The 14,130-nt window shown below is 25.4% G+C and overlaps 1 protein-coding gene and 1 long non-coding RNA gene across 2 annotated transcripts; one reads left to right on the top strand and one right to left on the bottom strand.

Annotated features, from left to right (window-relative positions):
- Positions 1-1,556: 1,556 nt before the first annotated feature.
- On the top strand, positions 1,557-4,769 carry LOC126551715 (uncharacterized). The gene is made up of 5 exons (XM_050205749.1): positions 1,557-1,815; positions 2,363-2,563; positions 3,311-3,444; positions 3,931-4,112; positions 4,246-4,769. The coding sequence occupies exons 1-5, from the start codon at positions 1,716-1,718 to the stop codon at positions 4,268-4,270; spliced, it is 642 nt and encodes a 213-aa protein (XP_050061706.1). The 5' UTR covers positions 1,557-1,715; the 3' UTR covers positions 4,271-4,769.
- An 8,047-nt stretch (positions 4,770-12,816) lies between these two features.
- Positions 12,817-14,130, bottom strand: LOC126551717 (uncharacterized). The gene is made up of 2 exons (XR_007605631.1): positions 13,782-14,130; positions 12,817-13,156 (listed from the first exon to the last, which is right to left on the bottom strand). It is a non-coding gene; the product is annotated as an uncharacterized LOC126551717 (long non-coding RNA).

The following is a 14,130-nucleotide window of genomic DNA, read 5'->3' as shown; positions in this document are numbered from 1 at the left end:
ACAATGTGATATTATAAAATGTTGATATTCTGAAATGGACGATTGTATAATATTTTACGTTATACCTATAATTTATAGCATATTAAATTTATAAGTTAATTTATGAGTGATTATTTTTTGCTTAAAATATTAGCTGATTCCGAACGTCGTTGTCCGTGAAAAATTAAATGCCCATCGACCAAATCTAAAATCTCATTTATTCATATCCAATAAAAGAATGATAATTTTTCATAATTCAACTTTAATTGCCTTGACAACATGTATGTGTTGAAAAGCAATAAGTAAGTATAATGCCATAGTATTGACCTACTATAGTACCATTATAGTAGCCTATGGCACTATAAGGATCTTGTTGTTTTTTTTAAAAACTATTTAAAAAAATGTAGGTATCAACAATTGTTGATTTGCAAGAGGTCCATCATCCATTTAATCTTTATTTATTTTATATATATATATTAGTTATATTTTGAAATTATTATTTATCTTGTGACATTCATGGCGATGAATATCATAAAAATAAAACCATACAAGTAAAATTATTAGTTCGAGAATTTTTGTTGTAATTATCATTGATTAAAATAACATCGTGCATCAATTATTTGTTTAAAAGCAGGCAATTAAATTGTTTAAACCAAATAACATTTAGCTAATTAAATTCACATTAATGAAACCTGATTAAATAGTAATGTATACTATTATAGATCAATATGATAATGTAAATATGCAGTAGTGTCATTACATGCTTGGTATTTATCACGCCATTACGCCTTGTAACTATATACGTAAAGTAAATTATTATTTTAACAAAAAAATAAAATAAATAAAATAAAGGAAGTAGTTTACAAACCTATATTTCGCCATTTCTTTTAGCTATCGTCATTAAACGATTACTTATTCCGAAATTAAAGCGAGTAGAAATCCTAGGTATAGGTATATGGGTTAATTAATAATATTTTATTTTAAGAAAAGTATTGATCAAAAATTAAAATATAATATAACTAAATATTAAATATATACAAATATTAATATAGAAGTATTAGTCATATTTAATAGTTATAAGTCATAACTAATAAATTAAAATAATAACCAATTTACCAAACGATAAATTTTGAGTGGCCAGTTATTGAGTTATAGTACCTACTCGTTTAATTGAGTAATGAATAAATAATAGTTGTTAACCTGGTACCGTTCAGGTTTGAACAAAGCACTGGGGACATACGACTTCTAAAGACTATTTTCAATTTATTAATTTAATTGCTATATAGGTATCTATTAAAAAAATAATAATGATAGAGTTTGAGCGTGATAAGTCTACCCCTTTTCATGCTTCAAAGGTGTTGAAGTTTTTTTAATTGGGGAGCAGCTAACATTATTTTTCAAAATATTACCAGGATTATATTATTCAAATATTTATATTTTTATTGAATAAAAAGAAATATTTAAAAATATATTAAAATATTGAACATATGTTATTTCTGAGCGCAGTTGGTAGTGGAAACTGGTACCCCCTCTACCGCCACCGAGGCGGCTTATAAAAATCATTGCGCAGGGTACATTACAATCAGTGCGACAGTGCGCATTCCACAACCTTGTTGTACACTAGTCTCACGAGCACGACGTCTCATAAAACTAATAAGATATTATATTCATTTGATTCACACCCTTTTGATTTTCTGATAATATTTTCTTTGTTTTAACGACCAACATACAACACCATGGCGTCAATTACTGTTATGCTGATGATCATACCAATCGTCGCAATTACCATTCTTACAGCACAAATAACAAACGAAATAGATTTGTCAACGTTAACAAGTAAGTACATAATATAATATTTATTTTATCATTTCGTTCTTTGTTAGAATGTAATTTTATAATTATTTCACGATAACAAAGGGCGTGGCATAAATTAATGTGTAATTTTATTTTTGCGTTTTGGAATAATATCATAATATTATCTATAGTACTTACACGGTTTTACAGTGAAATAATATTACTAGGTATAACCTTAGATCATATACAATGGACGGAGCCATGTCCCGATATTTTGAAGCACATATTAGCCACGAGTCTTGCATTGAAATGTGCGATATGCATGTGCGGATGTATACTTGTCACGTGTTTATTCAAAAACTGCCTGGGAAATCATGAGTGATGAACGCGATATGTACACGACGAGTATACATGCGTGTGCGTAGATCGCACATCTCAATGCGAGACTCTTCCTCATATTGTGTGTTTCAAATCGCTAATCTAAGCAAGATAGGACATGACGCCATCCATTGTATATACCACTGTTATATACTTATATCAACCAATTTTATTATAAAATTCAAACCAACAAATTACCATTATTTACTAGGTATTACAGCCCCCCGAGAATTATTGTTTCGATGTCCGTCACTGATTGCCGCAGAATATGAAGTAACAGTATTAAATTCGGTTTCGGCGTTAATTGCTGGTTGTGCATACATAACATATTCATCGAGCATATTGATACAGCAATCATATCTGATGTGGTTTGGCAGTAAAGAAGAAAGGGGGCAAGATTGCTACAATCCGAGTGCGTATAATAAATTTTAATTTTAATAATATACATTGTCCGTAAAATATAGTAGGTATATAAGCCAGTACTTCAGGTTCAGCTAAAACATTTAATATCATACTTGATGGCGTTACTTTTTATAAATCTGATTAATTACAAAAAATAATAGTAATAATAATAATCACACAGATAAAAATTATTTATAGGCTTTATTTCATATACAACTAAAGTAATTCATGTCAATAAAATATTATTATTTGTGTATTAACGTCCAATGGTCAATGAATAGGTATAGAGATAATAAGTACACGATTACAGTTATCATTAAGTAAACATAAAAAAATACATAATTTATTATGTTACAAAGAGCAACAAATAAAATATCTATAACAGTACCCTATTGAAAACTATAAACTACAAAATATATTATATTCAATTTAAAAAATAATAATTTATACAATTTGAAAATATTTATATATTTTTACTTTATATGAATTTTGTTTTATAATGATTGTAAGATTCTAATTTTAATGAATATGCTTCGTTAGTTTAATTAATTTTTAAACCACATTTATTTCTCATCAAACTTAAAGACAATCAATAGTTTAGGTATTATATAATCATAATATCATACCTACCACAAATTACCTCTAATAATTGTTGACGGCTGTAACTCCATTTGAATAGGAAATAAATAAAATTAACACCATTCCATAATCACTAAACTCTTACAATTTGTTTTGTCCCCACGTGCACATTATTTAGATTTGGAGTATTATCGTTTTAACTGTTTAACAAAAGATCTCGTCTTGTATAAAGACACAATCGAAGGACTGATGTACTTAAGACTGTACCAAGACGATTATAACAAAACTGGTACACCGGATTACAAATGTGCAGTAAGTATATTGTATTTAAATTTCTTATTTAATCATAACCAATCATTCAGTTTTCATATCTTTATTATTGATTAAAATATATTTTATTTTTTATTAATAATAGAGGTATATTTTGTCAAAAAAATAATTTATTTACAAATAATGAAGTATAATGTAAATAATTAAGTATTTTGAATTATTTAATTCATTAAGTATTACCTATTTTTAAATTGGGATAGTATATTCATTATATATTCTTATAATATTTTTTATGGAAACAAAAGTATTTTTATATCATAGTGTATGCTATGGCCAGTGAGTGTTAAATCTCATTATTAATTTAGTTTTTTTTTTTTTTTTTAACAAATTATTTATTTATTTATTTATATACTCAAAACGCATGAATGATAACTTGATATAATTTTGATTTGACTAAAAAACATAATTTCCTCTCATCTGAACTTGTTTTTATAACAGTTTGTTAATTTTGTTTCTCATTCATTACAGTTGTACGAGACAATCAATGGAAACCGCACTTCTTTCCGGTTTGCGATTAGCCCGAACACTACGTGCAATGGATTAATTGACGTTCTTTACCCACCACGAGATATGTTGTTTTCAGATTCCAACCCTGGGGCCTTGTTGTTATCCTTCAATAGAAAAAATGTCGATTTCGCACATGACGAAAGGTTAGTCTCAAAGTCTCATCACTTTTATAATTTAATTATGTACTTATTATACATAGTACCTATATTATAATGACATATAAAACAGCTTAACTAAATAATAATTTTTTTTTTTTTTTTGTTTTTACTCAAAAAGGTATCGACGACATGCCTTACCTTAAAAGATTGATGGGAATGGTGGAAATGATTCAGTAACAAATACAACTACAACTAACATTAACAAAAATTAAACTGTGTATTGTAAAAAAAAAAAAATTAAGAATGTTTTTGTATTTTAACAATATCTTATACTCATTTCAACGAATATTGATAATTAATATTGTCTTAAACATATTATTAATAAAAAAATTGTTATTCATTGATATTGTAAGTAGAATATTTTTCTCATTTTTCTATTTTGCTTTAGTTCATTCATTTATTAACTATATATATATTTTTTTTGTCAATACAAATTATTAGCTTTTTTGAAATGTATAACTTATTTACAGGCATACAGCTCATAAATATACCAAAATATTTTATCTAATGCAACTTTTAATATACCCACCTACATCATAATTAATTACATACTAACAATTTTGTGAAATTATAGTTCCATAATACTTTTATGGACCTAGTATTAATTCTGCCTATTAATAATATTTTAATTTTAATTTTTTTTTTTCATTTTCAAACCTTACTAATGTTTTTATTATAATACATTTTTTTTCAACTTATTATTCAGTTTAATATAAGACTATTTTGAATTAATTGTAAAATCGATTTAATTAATATACAATAAAATTATTGTGATTACGCATAAGTATTATTCATTTATGGCTTCTAAATAATTCATTTCTTTTGCCTCTTTAAATATATTTTATTAGTTGTGTACATTGTATACAAGAATACTTTAAAATTGAACTTCTATTGAAAAATATTGATTTTTTTTTTATTATTATTTGTGATCATATTGTTGTATTGTTATTTTATAGTTATGATTAACTTTGGTTTTAAAAATTATATTAGGTTCATGATTACAATCATCACCATTTAAATTAGTTATATAAATTTAGCAAAATTTTATGGCTTTTCTGAAATTTGATTTCACTTCATGTGTTTAATCGTGTTTAAAAAAGAAAAAGGTTTACAAAATATTTTAAATATACAAATTATTTTACTATTGTAATGATAATGGTTTCAATTAACATACCACTGTTCTTTACTACAGCGGTACCTTTTGGACAATCTCTGTCGGTCGTGGAGTTCTTTCAAGTTTCCTTCAGCTAACCCAGCGGTTTTATAATGTGTAAACGGATGGGTGTCCGTCAATATTTTTTGCTTATTATTTTATTTTATAATTTTTGTTTATGATTAGTTGATTTTATATACGTAATGTTTCCTTCGCTAAATTAAGTAAATTTTTTTTTTTAAGACATTTTAAAATCAATTTTAAACGAAATTAAGTATCTACAAAAAATAATGCAAATTTTAATTATTTTATTGTAAATTAAAAATATTGTTCGCGGGCTCTAGATACGTTTGCATATATTATTATTATATATCTATATAAGTACATAATGATATATTGGAAACATTTAGATTCATATTAAGCTATATTTTATACCATAACTCTAATCACTGGATTATACAGTAGGTAATAAGTTGTTATTATTATCACTATTCACTATTATACAGTATACACTGAAGTTAATAACAATAATAAATTATACAAATAGTATATAATAAATACTATTAAAATACTTAAATTTTAATAACCCAAACAATGCATTACATTCATGAAAATATAAATCTAGATCTAGCTAAAACAATACTGATATTTAGTAAAATAAATTACTTCAATAGTTTGACAGTATCATAAAATATTATAATATTAGTATTTACTATTTTGTTAAGCAATCTGACTGCCCAATTTCATTCAGAATCGTTTTTCAAATTCATCTATTATTAATGAAATCAAATTTAGCATAATATAGGTATTATCATTATTATCTATTTAATAATGAGTTACTCAATGATGACTGATGAGGTAAATAAGTAGGTTAGTTATGATTTTTGAACTAATAGGGAAAAACTAATAAAACGTTATAGAAATATATATTTATTTATACTATATAATATATATATATACAATATATAATACATATATTCTGCGTATAATATGTTGAAGAATGTTCTCACTAAAGCTATACACACTATTGTCAAACACAAGATTATTTCCAATATCATTGCTTGTTTGCATCTTGTTTATTTTTATAACAAACTAATTGTAATGTACCATCATTTAATTTTTAATATTTTTTGGTATCAAAAATTACAGTGAGAATCAAAGATGTTTAAATAGGTACCCATGATTTAAATATAAATGAACCTTCATTAGTATTCAACCACTGGAATAGTAAAGTTACCGAAAAATTCATTATCCAAACGCAGTATGAGTAGCAGTCTCAAACAATCATCAAAACTTAGAAAAACATCTACTACTACTGTCCCTAATATATTTCGAACTTGTCTTCATTAATTTTTTGTAAAAATATTTAAATAAATTAAATACACAATAAATTTAGAACTGTAATTTTTAAATACTCAAACATCGATTTAATATTTATTAGGTATGAATTTAGTAACTTAATAATTATTGTTCTTGTCTTTGTGATATAAAATTATAAAAGTAAGTAAACACTCTAATTTACTACTGATTGTGAAGTGAATGTTTGTAAATGTGTATTATAAAATAGGTATTATATGCACTTGCGCATATAGCTAGGTAAGTCAAAACTTAAATTCAAATGTTTACTATGATTTCTTTGTCAAATAAGTATTAATATAGGTAATTTGTATAATTAATTAGTATAGGTAATAAATATTCATTAGAATTTTAATATTTATAAATATGTGCATAATGCAATTACAGACCATTTGGCCGAAAAATAAATAAAATTATATAAATAATCCAAATGATAGTAGACAGTAGTATAAATTATACTCTCATTTCATAGCGTAATAATCTTCGTTTATAGGCGTTTCTATATAAAGCCTACATCAAATACAAAAAACACACATACACGTAGCATAGGGACGCCCACAAATTAGTAGCTAAGTAGGTGCAAAATAATTTTAGTGTCAATATAAGGTACCGATGGCGGAGGGAGTGAGGCTTCGCTAAATTTATAGGAAGTCTTTACACATCAAGCCAGGGGCGCCGAGACCTATGTTGATGTAGGGCGACTGCCCTACATATTGAAATGGGTGGGTGGGTGCCGAGTGGGCAGTAGCTGATGTCCGATAGATGTTAACTGTAAGAAAGATATATAAGAATTATATTAGGTAACTATGTAAAGTATAATAATTATTATACGTAATACACTATAATATAATACCTATTATAGTTGGGTAACTAATACCATAGTTTAAGAATAGTTTAGAATATTACAGGTATAACGATAGTATAGCTTTTTTAACAACTTATATGTAATGATTTACAATATTCGTAACTCGTCGAATTTAAATATGTTGTACTGCGTAAACTGTTGAACGTCATATTATACAGCTTATACTGTTTGTAGTTGGTGAATACTGGGTATTTTTCATAAAATATCGAATAAATAGCAACAGGAAATACGTCAACACATGTAAAGTTGGTTGGTACAATAATTGTAACGAAAAATCTAAAATTATCGCGGAATTATTACGTAAGCCTAAACCAGTGGTTCTTAACTGGTGTTCCGCAGAACACAGGTGTTCCGTGGACTTAATATAAGTGATCCGACTAAATTTTAAAATCAGTCAAAAAAATTTTATTTAGTATTTCCATTTTCATTCTCTTAACATTTTGACTTTTAAAACAAAACACAATGATAATATAAGTAAGACGTTTTACTAATATATTTGCAAACTGTTTTATGCTGTACATTTATTGTTTAATATATTAAACAATTAAAAAATTAATATAATAACTGTTTTATTTTACGGCTGTGTTCCGCGAAAACCTCATAAAATGTCAAGTGTTCCGTCATTCGAAGGTTAAGAACCACTGGCCTAAACAGTGTATGTAGAATGTATAAAGGAATGCCGTGTCCCTGTGTTTAATATCTATGGACCGGACCACGTTTTTAACTTCCGTCGTAAACTCGTAACGTACGTCAATAAAACGCTTGTGTGAGTGTGTAACCACACTTCTTGCTCGTATCGCGTATGTGAAATGTACAATGTACTATCATTTATTATGTATTTGATTATTATAATATTATTAATTATTATGTTATTACCTTGATCTACGCTGTGGACGCCGGAACTACTATCACGTACCGTCTATTACTTTATTAATTATTAGTATAAAGTCTATGGATGTTCGTTACATTTTAACCACGGACTAAGATATATATATATATATATGAATATCTTGGTCCGTGATTTTAACAGCGTTATCACAGAAAAATGAAAACACAGAATACAGATTATCATAATAATTCAAAATCCACAGTAATTGTAATATTATATTATAGTAAGTACTTAGTGGCTAGTACCTGTTGGCTATTGATCAATGGATTAATCTTCATTTTTCATATCATAAATCATCAGGTATTCTCATTTCTTTTACTCATGCTGAAAGTGAGTTAATCTTGTAAGTTTTGCTCGTCTTCTTTTCTTGTGTAAATTGTCATTTATTTTGAGTATTTCATGAAACATACGTATGCCTATATATTTTAATACAAATATGTTAATCAGGTAGTTGCTATAAATGATGATCTAAAAATTATGATTGATTTTCAGTTTGAAAATATTCGATTATTAAATATATATACATTTGACTTGATTTCATTTACTATGCTCATTTATTATTGGTTGTGGTCAAGTAAGTTGAGTAGTAATATTTAATTACTTTTTCAGCTTTGTGCCAGATTTTTAGTACATCGTTAGATTAATAAGTTAATTTTCCTCTACTCTTTATGGAAATGATAGGTGTAGGATTGCAAGTCGACTTTTTAATAGACCATTACAGCAGATAGAACCATTACTGTTTTATTACTTTATTTTCAAAAAATCCGACAATGTAACTTGTGGTATCTTCTACTAGTTGACTTAAATTTATCAATCTATTATCATAATCATGATGAAATATACTTGGAGATGACTAAGGTAGATCTGTGTTTGCTTTTAAATTGACAATTTCCTCATTTTATATTATTGCTAGATTTTAAGTACTTTTATAATTGAGCAATTTTTAAAAGCAGATGATCTTGACTTAGTTTGTATGTAAGTGAACATGACATAATATGTCTTTAGTTCAATATTATTTTTTATAAATTATTGATGTTATTTAGAAAAAAATAAAACCAATAAAGCCAGTTTTTCTTCCTAATCAACTACTTTTATCCTATCTATAAATGTTAAATTTTTATGTATTCAATATACGTTTTTTATTAATTAACTATTTATTTGATGTAGATCAGTTGAATGGTTTTTATGAAAATTTAGTTCGACTATTCAGGATATTAAATACATTATTTATTAAGCCAATACATTCTGAAGTTACTTTTGAATTCTTGAATTTCTCATTAGTTTATCTTAAATAACTTAATGCATCTGCAACACTTTGACTCAGTTCTGCTAAACAAACATTCCTTATCTCATTTTTGAAATTGATATGCCTGCCTGTTAATTTTCAGATTATCCATCACCTGCTTAGATAACATAGATTTTCATTTAAATCTTTTAGATAGTCTGGAAGTGTTGATACTTTTTCTGTAGTTAATCGTTTTGTTGGTAAATCAATTTATTTTTGTACCTTAAATCAACAAATGTACTTGAATAAAACTAGTTTTTTAAAACCTTTCTGGGTGAATTAAAATTATCAACTGTAAGGTAGTAGGTATCCAAATCGTTTATTTGTCTAGTCATTTTCTTCTAGATCATCATTAGAGAAACATAATTCTCTAAAAACTTTAAATTGTAAAAAAATTATAAATATCTAATTTATCAATTATAATAAATATTTACTTGTTAGACAATGTATTAGTTGTGCTCAGAGTCATATCCCTGTTGCTGTAAACTATTAAATTTATTTTACTTATGTGAAGTATTACATTTATATATATTTTTTATTTTACCTCTACCTCTAATAAGTTGTTTAGGTTATGTTTTGGAACAGCTTCTATAATGTTTGCTTATTTCCTGAAAACAAGTTCTAATTGTGAAATGAATACTGTAAATTCCTATACCAGTTAGAAATTTGGTAATCATCTAACTTGATGCTTTTTAGCCACTCTTTCCTTCTATTTTAATTTTTTGGAAATATATAATTTATTAGCAACACACATTGTTTATATTATAAAGAAATATTATCAGTAGGTAGAGCAAGAAAATAATTCTTACAAATTAAAATTAAGGTATGGTAATGCTTTAAATGTTTTACTACAAAGAATACACTTATGCATGGTTATTATGTACTATCTATTATAAATTTGTATTGTTAAATTTATAATAAGAATCCTGTATGACTGTATACCGTTGCTTGTTAGTAATCTAGGTATAGCACAATTTCTTTTTCTTTGCACGGTCGTCAAAAATAAAACCTAGTTTAGAATAAAATATATTTTTAAAAAAATGTATAAATATATTATAATAGTTTTTCCTGCCAGATGTCTAAACAGTAAATATACATATTTAGATATTAGACTATTATAGGTTATGTCCAAGGTTATTAATCAATAATTTAGACGAGCAATAGCAATGAAAAGTTATTAAATTATACATATAAATATATTTTGATTGCGTTCTCTAAATTTCTAAGTTTTAAATGAACCTTCACGAATACATGATACTAAGGACCTTGGTATTAAACAAAATATGAATTGTAAATATTACCCACTATACAATTATGTAAGACTGTAAGATAACTGTAGATATAACTCATATCTACCTATATCTGGTATCAAAAATAAGGGTTGCTATTCAAAAAATTTAATTTGAATTACGCATGTGCGAACGAAAGGAGTTAAAAATTTGAAAATTTCCCATATATCAATTATTTAAATTCGGCACCACCTATCTATCACAGCAAACCGTTTTTCAATCTAAGTCCATCGAGCTGAGATATTTAGTGGTATATATAAAGCAGAACATACTGTACATTACATAATAAATGTTTCACAAACATGATGATAATTTACCTTTTATTACTAGCTACATTACATATTTATTTATATGAAGACTGTTAAATTGTGTTCACAGGGATAAGTACAAAGGAGTCAATAATCAAATCATCATAGAATTTCTAGATGCAAGGTATGTTTGTAATAGTTTTGTATTTTATGTTTATATAAGATAATTAAAAATGAGGTAGAGACGACCAGTTGACTGTTATTTTATATAACTATTTATTTTATGATATGTTTTATTAATATAGTTACTTAAAGTCCTTTAGTTTACTACAAGTATTCAATTTACAATAGGTTGAGATATTTTTTTCTGAAAATATTTAATTTATTAAATTATTTATTAGTATTTGATTATTAAAATAATATGTATTTACACCATAATAAATGTTTATACCAACAACTTGTATAATTTAAAGTTTAATGCTATTTTTCGGTAGGTTCTATTAAATAGAAAAATAGGTTCATAGTACAAAAATATCTAATATCTTAAATAAATGAATCAAAAATGTAATTGCGTATAGTAAAATTCATATTAATATAATACTTCAATTAATACAAAAAAATGTTTTCTAATAACTTTTATATAATGGAACGAATAATAAGACAATGACGAACGGCGCATTGATAATATCAAATAATATATTACTTGTTTATAAGGATTTTTGTTCGTCATTAAACCACCTTGGCTAAAAAAATTAAATATTTTACTAAATTATTACAACAAAATACTTATAGTTTGTAATTTTTGTTAAAATTTAATTTTAAATACATATAACATTTAATCTTACCCATTGAATTTAAATATATTATACAGATATATGAATAATATTTGTGTTTGATCTTGTACTCAATTTTCTAGAATTTAGACTTATCTAATAATTTTTAAGATATTTATAAGAAACAAACCAAATATAATTGAAAATTTCCCATGCCAATAAATAACTCAAAAAAGGTCAAAATATTTTTAAAATTATACTATCTATCAAAAATGATAATATAAACATTTGACGAAAATTTGAAGTATATAATGATTATTTTTGGTATAAATTAGCATAACAATTTAAAATAATTATAAAGACTAATATTATTAGATTGGAAAATCATTAAAACTTGAACTTCAAATTGTGTCAAAAAATTAATTTGGCTTTTTGGTAGAAATTTTTATTTGATATACATTACAAAACGTATAAAGAACCTTGGAAAATATTTTAAAATTTACTCAAAAATATTAACTTTCTATGGTTATTTACTTTTGGATTATAACAAAATAATTAAATCAGTTTTGTCAATAACTGGTTTAGAGTAAAAAATCACACTGAAGGTTAAAATACTCTCTTAAATGCACTAGAGTTTTGTGAATACAATTTAAAGCAATTATTTATTTCAAATTTTGTTTATTTAATAATGTTTGTGTTTAATATTGTAAGCTACAACTGAAAAAATTTAATATTTAATACCTTTTAAAACAAAATGTAAAAATGCAATAAAGTATATTTTATCTCATTTAAACGTGGAGAAGTTTGAATAAAAGTGACACATTAAGCGCATTTATAAGAGACATGGCATAAGCATGTTAGTATTTATTAATGTCTCAATATCCACCATTCATTGAGTATGTAACGTCGGTAATGCTCTTCTTGCTCACACATATTCTTACAAAAATCACAATAAAATGGTTCTTTAACTAAATGATCTTCACCTGGATGAAAGTTGTTTGATAGAGGGGGTGATTTCTCACGTGGGACATATGAATATGTAAGATTTGCTGGTTTTTTCTGGTTATTTTTCTTCAACTCCAATGGCTTTTGGTCAGTATTATCTTTTTCTTCTTTGTCAGTCATTTTTATGCAACAGATAGTTTTCAATTTTTAATGATATTCAGCCAATCTGTCAACAGAATAAAAAAAAATATTTATGAATTATTAAATTAACGAAATATTATTCACAAAAATTAATCTATTATTATCATAAGCAAATATTATATTTTAAAAGAAAATCTATTTTTTTTTTTCAAATGTTTACACTTGTTTGAAAATATTAAAGGAGTACGTTATATCATAACGAAATAATGACTATTAGTTTTATAATCATAAATATATATATATTTTATTTTTGTATGTGTGTCTTCATCACATATATTGTAGTAAAAATGATTTGATTTTCAACTGTGATATTTTAGGAGGAAAGGTGTATTAAGAGTAAAGAATGTTAAGTACTTTTCTTGATAATTGGAAAAAACAAAAATGGAAATTAATATACAAAATTAAACAGTTGTGTTTAAGTATTTAAAATAGTTTGGGTATAAGTGGATGCGCAAGAAGCATATAGATAGCTCATTCCCAATAATCTAGTCATACGAATATAACTTAACTGAAAAGAAATACGAGACTCTAAAGCTTTTAACAAAGAACTAAAAATTACTATATGTCAGATGTCTGTAGAGTATAAATAAAACTATAAAATTAATGTTCACTTGAACACTGAGTAGCTGAACTAAAATATATTGTCTTACCTAAGGAAACACTCTTATAAAGTCTTTAATTTAGAACATACTAAGTCGTAATGAATACAATTTAAGCATTACTATGTACAATTGGTAAACAGAACCAACAGACTATAATTTAAATTTCATTAAACATGTATTAAAACTGACGAGCTGTTATTTATTAATTACAGTTAAAAAATTAGCCACAAAACTATAAAAATTATTAACAGAGAAACTCCCAAGCAGTTAAGACTAGAAGTAAAACTACTATTACGGACGATTTGTGTCACGTCACAAACGTTATCAATCCTTATCAAATGTCCCGATTGGATCCAAACAAATATTTCGTACTATATGAAAAGCTTATACTATTAGA

The sequence above is a fragment of the Aphis gossypii genome, chromosome X (assembly GCF_020184175.1).
Source record: "Aphis gossypii isolate Hap1 chromosome X, ASM2018417v2, whole genome shotgun sequence".
In the NCBI taxonomy this organism is placed as follows: Eukaryota; Metazoa; Arthropoda; class Insecta; order Hemiptera; family Aphididae; genus Aphis; species Aphis gossypii.
This window is presented reverse-complemented; position numbering and strand designations above follow the sequence as displayed.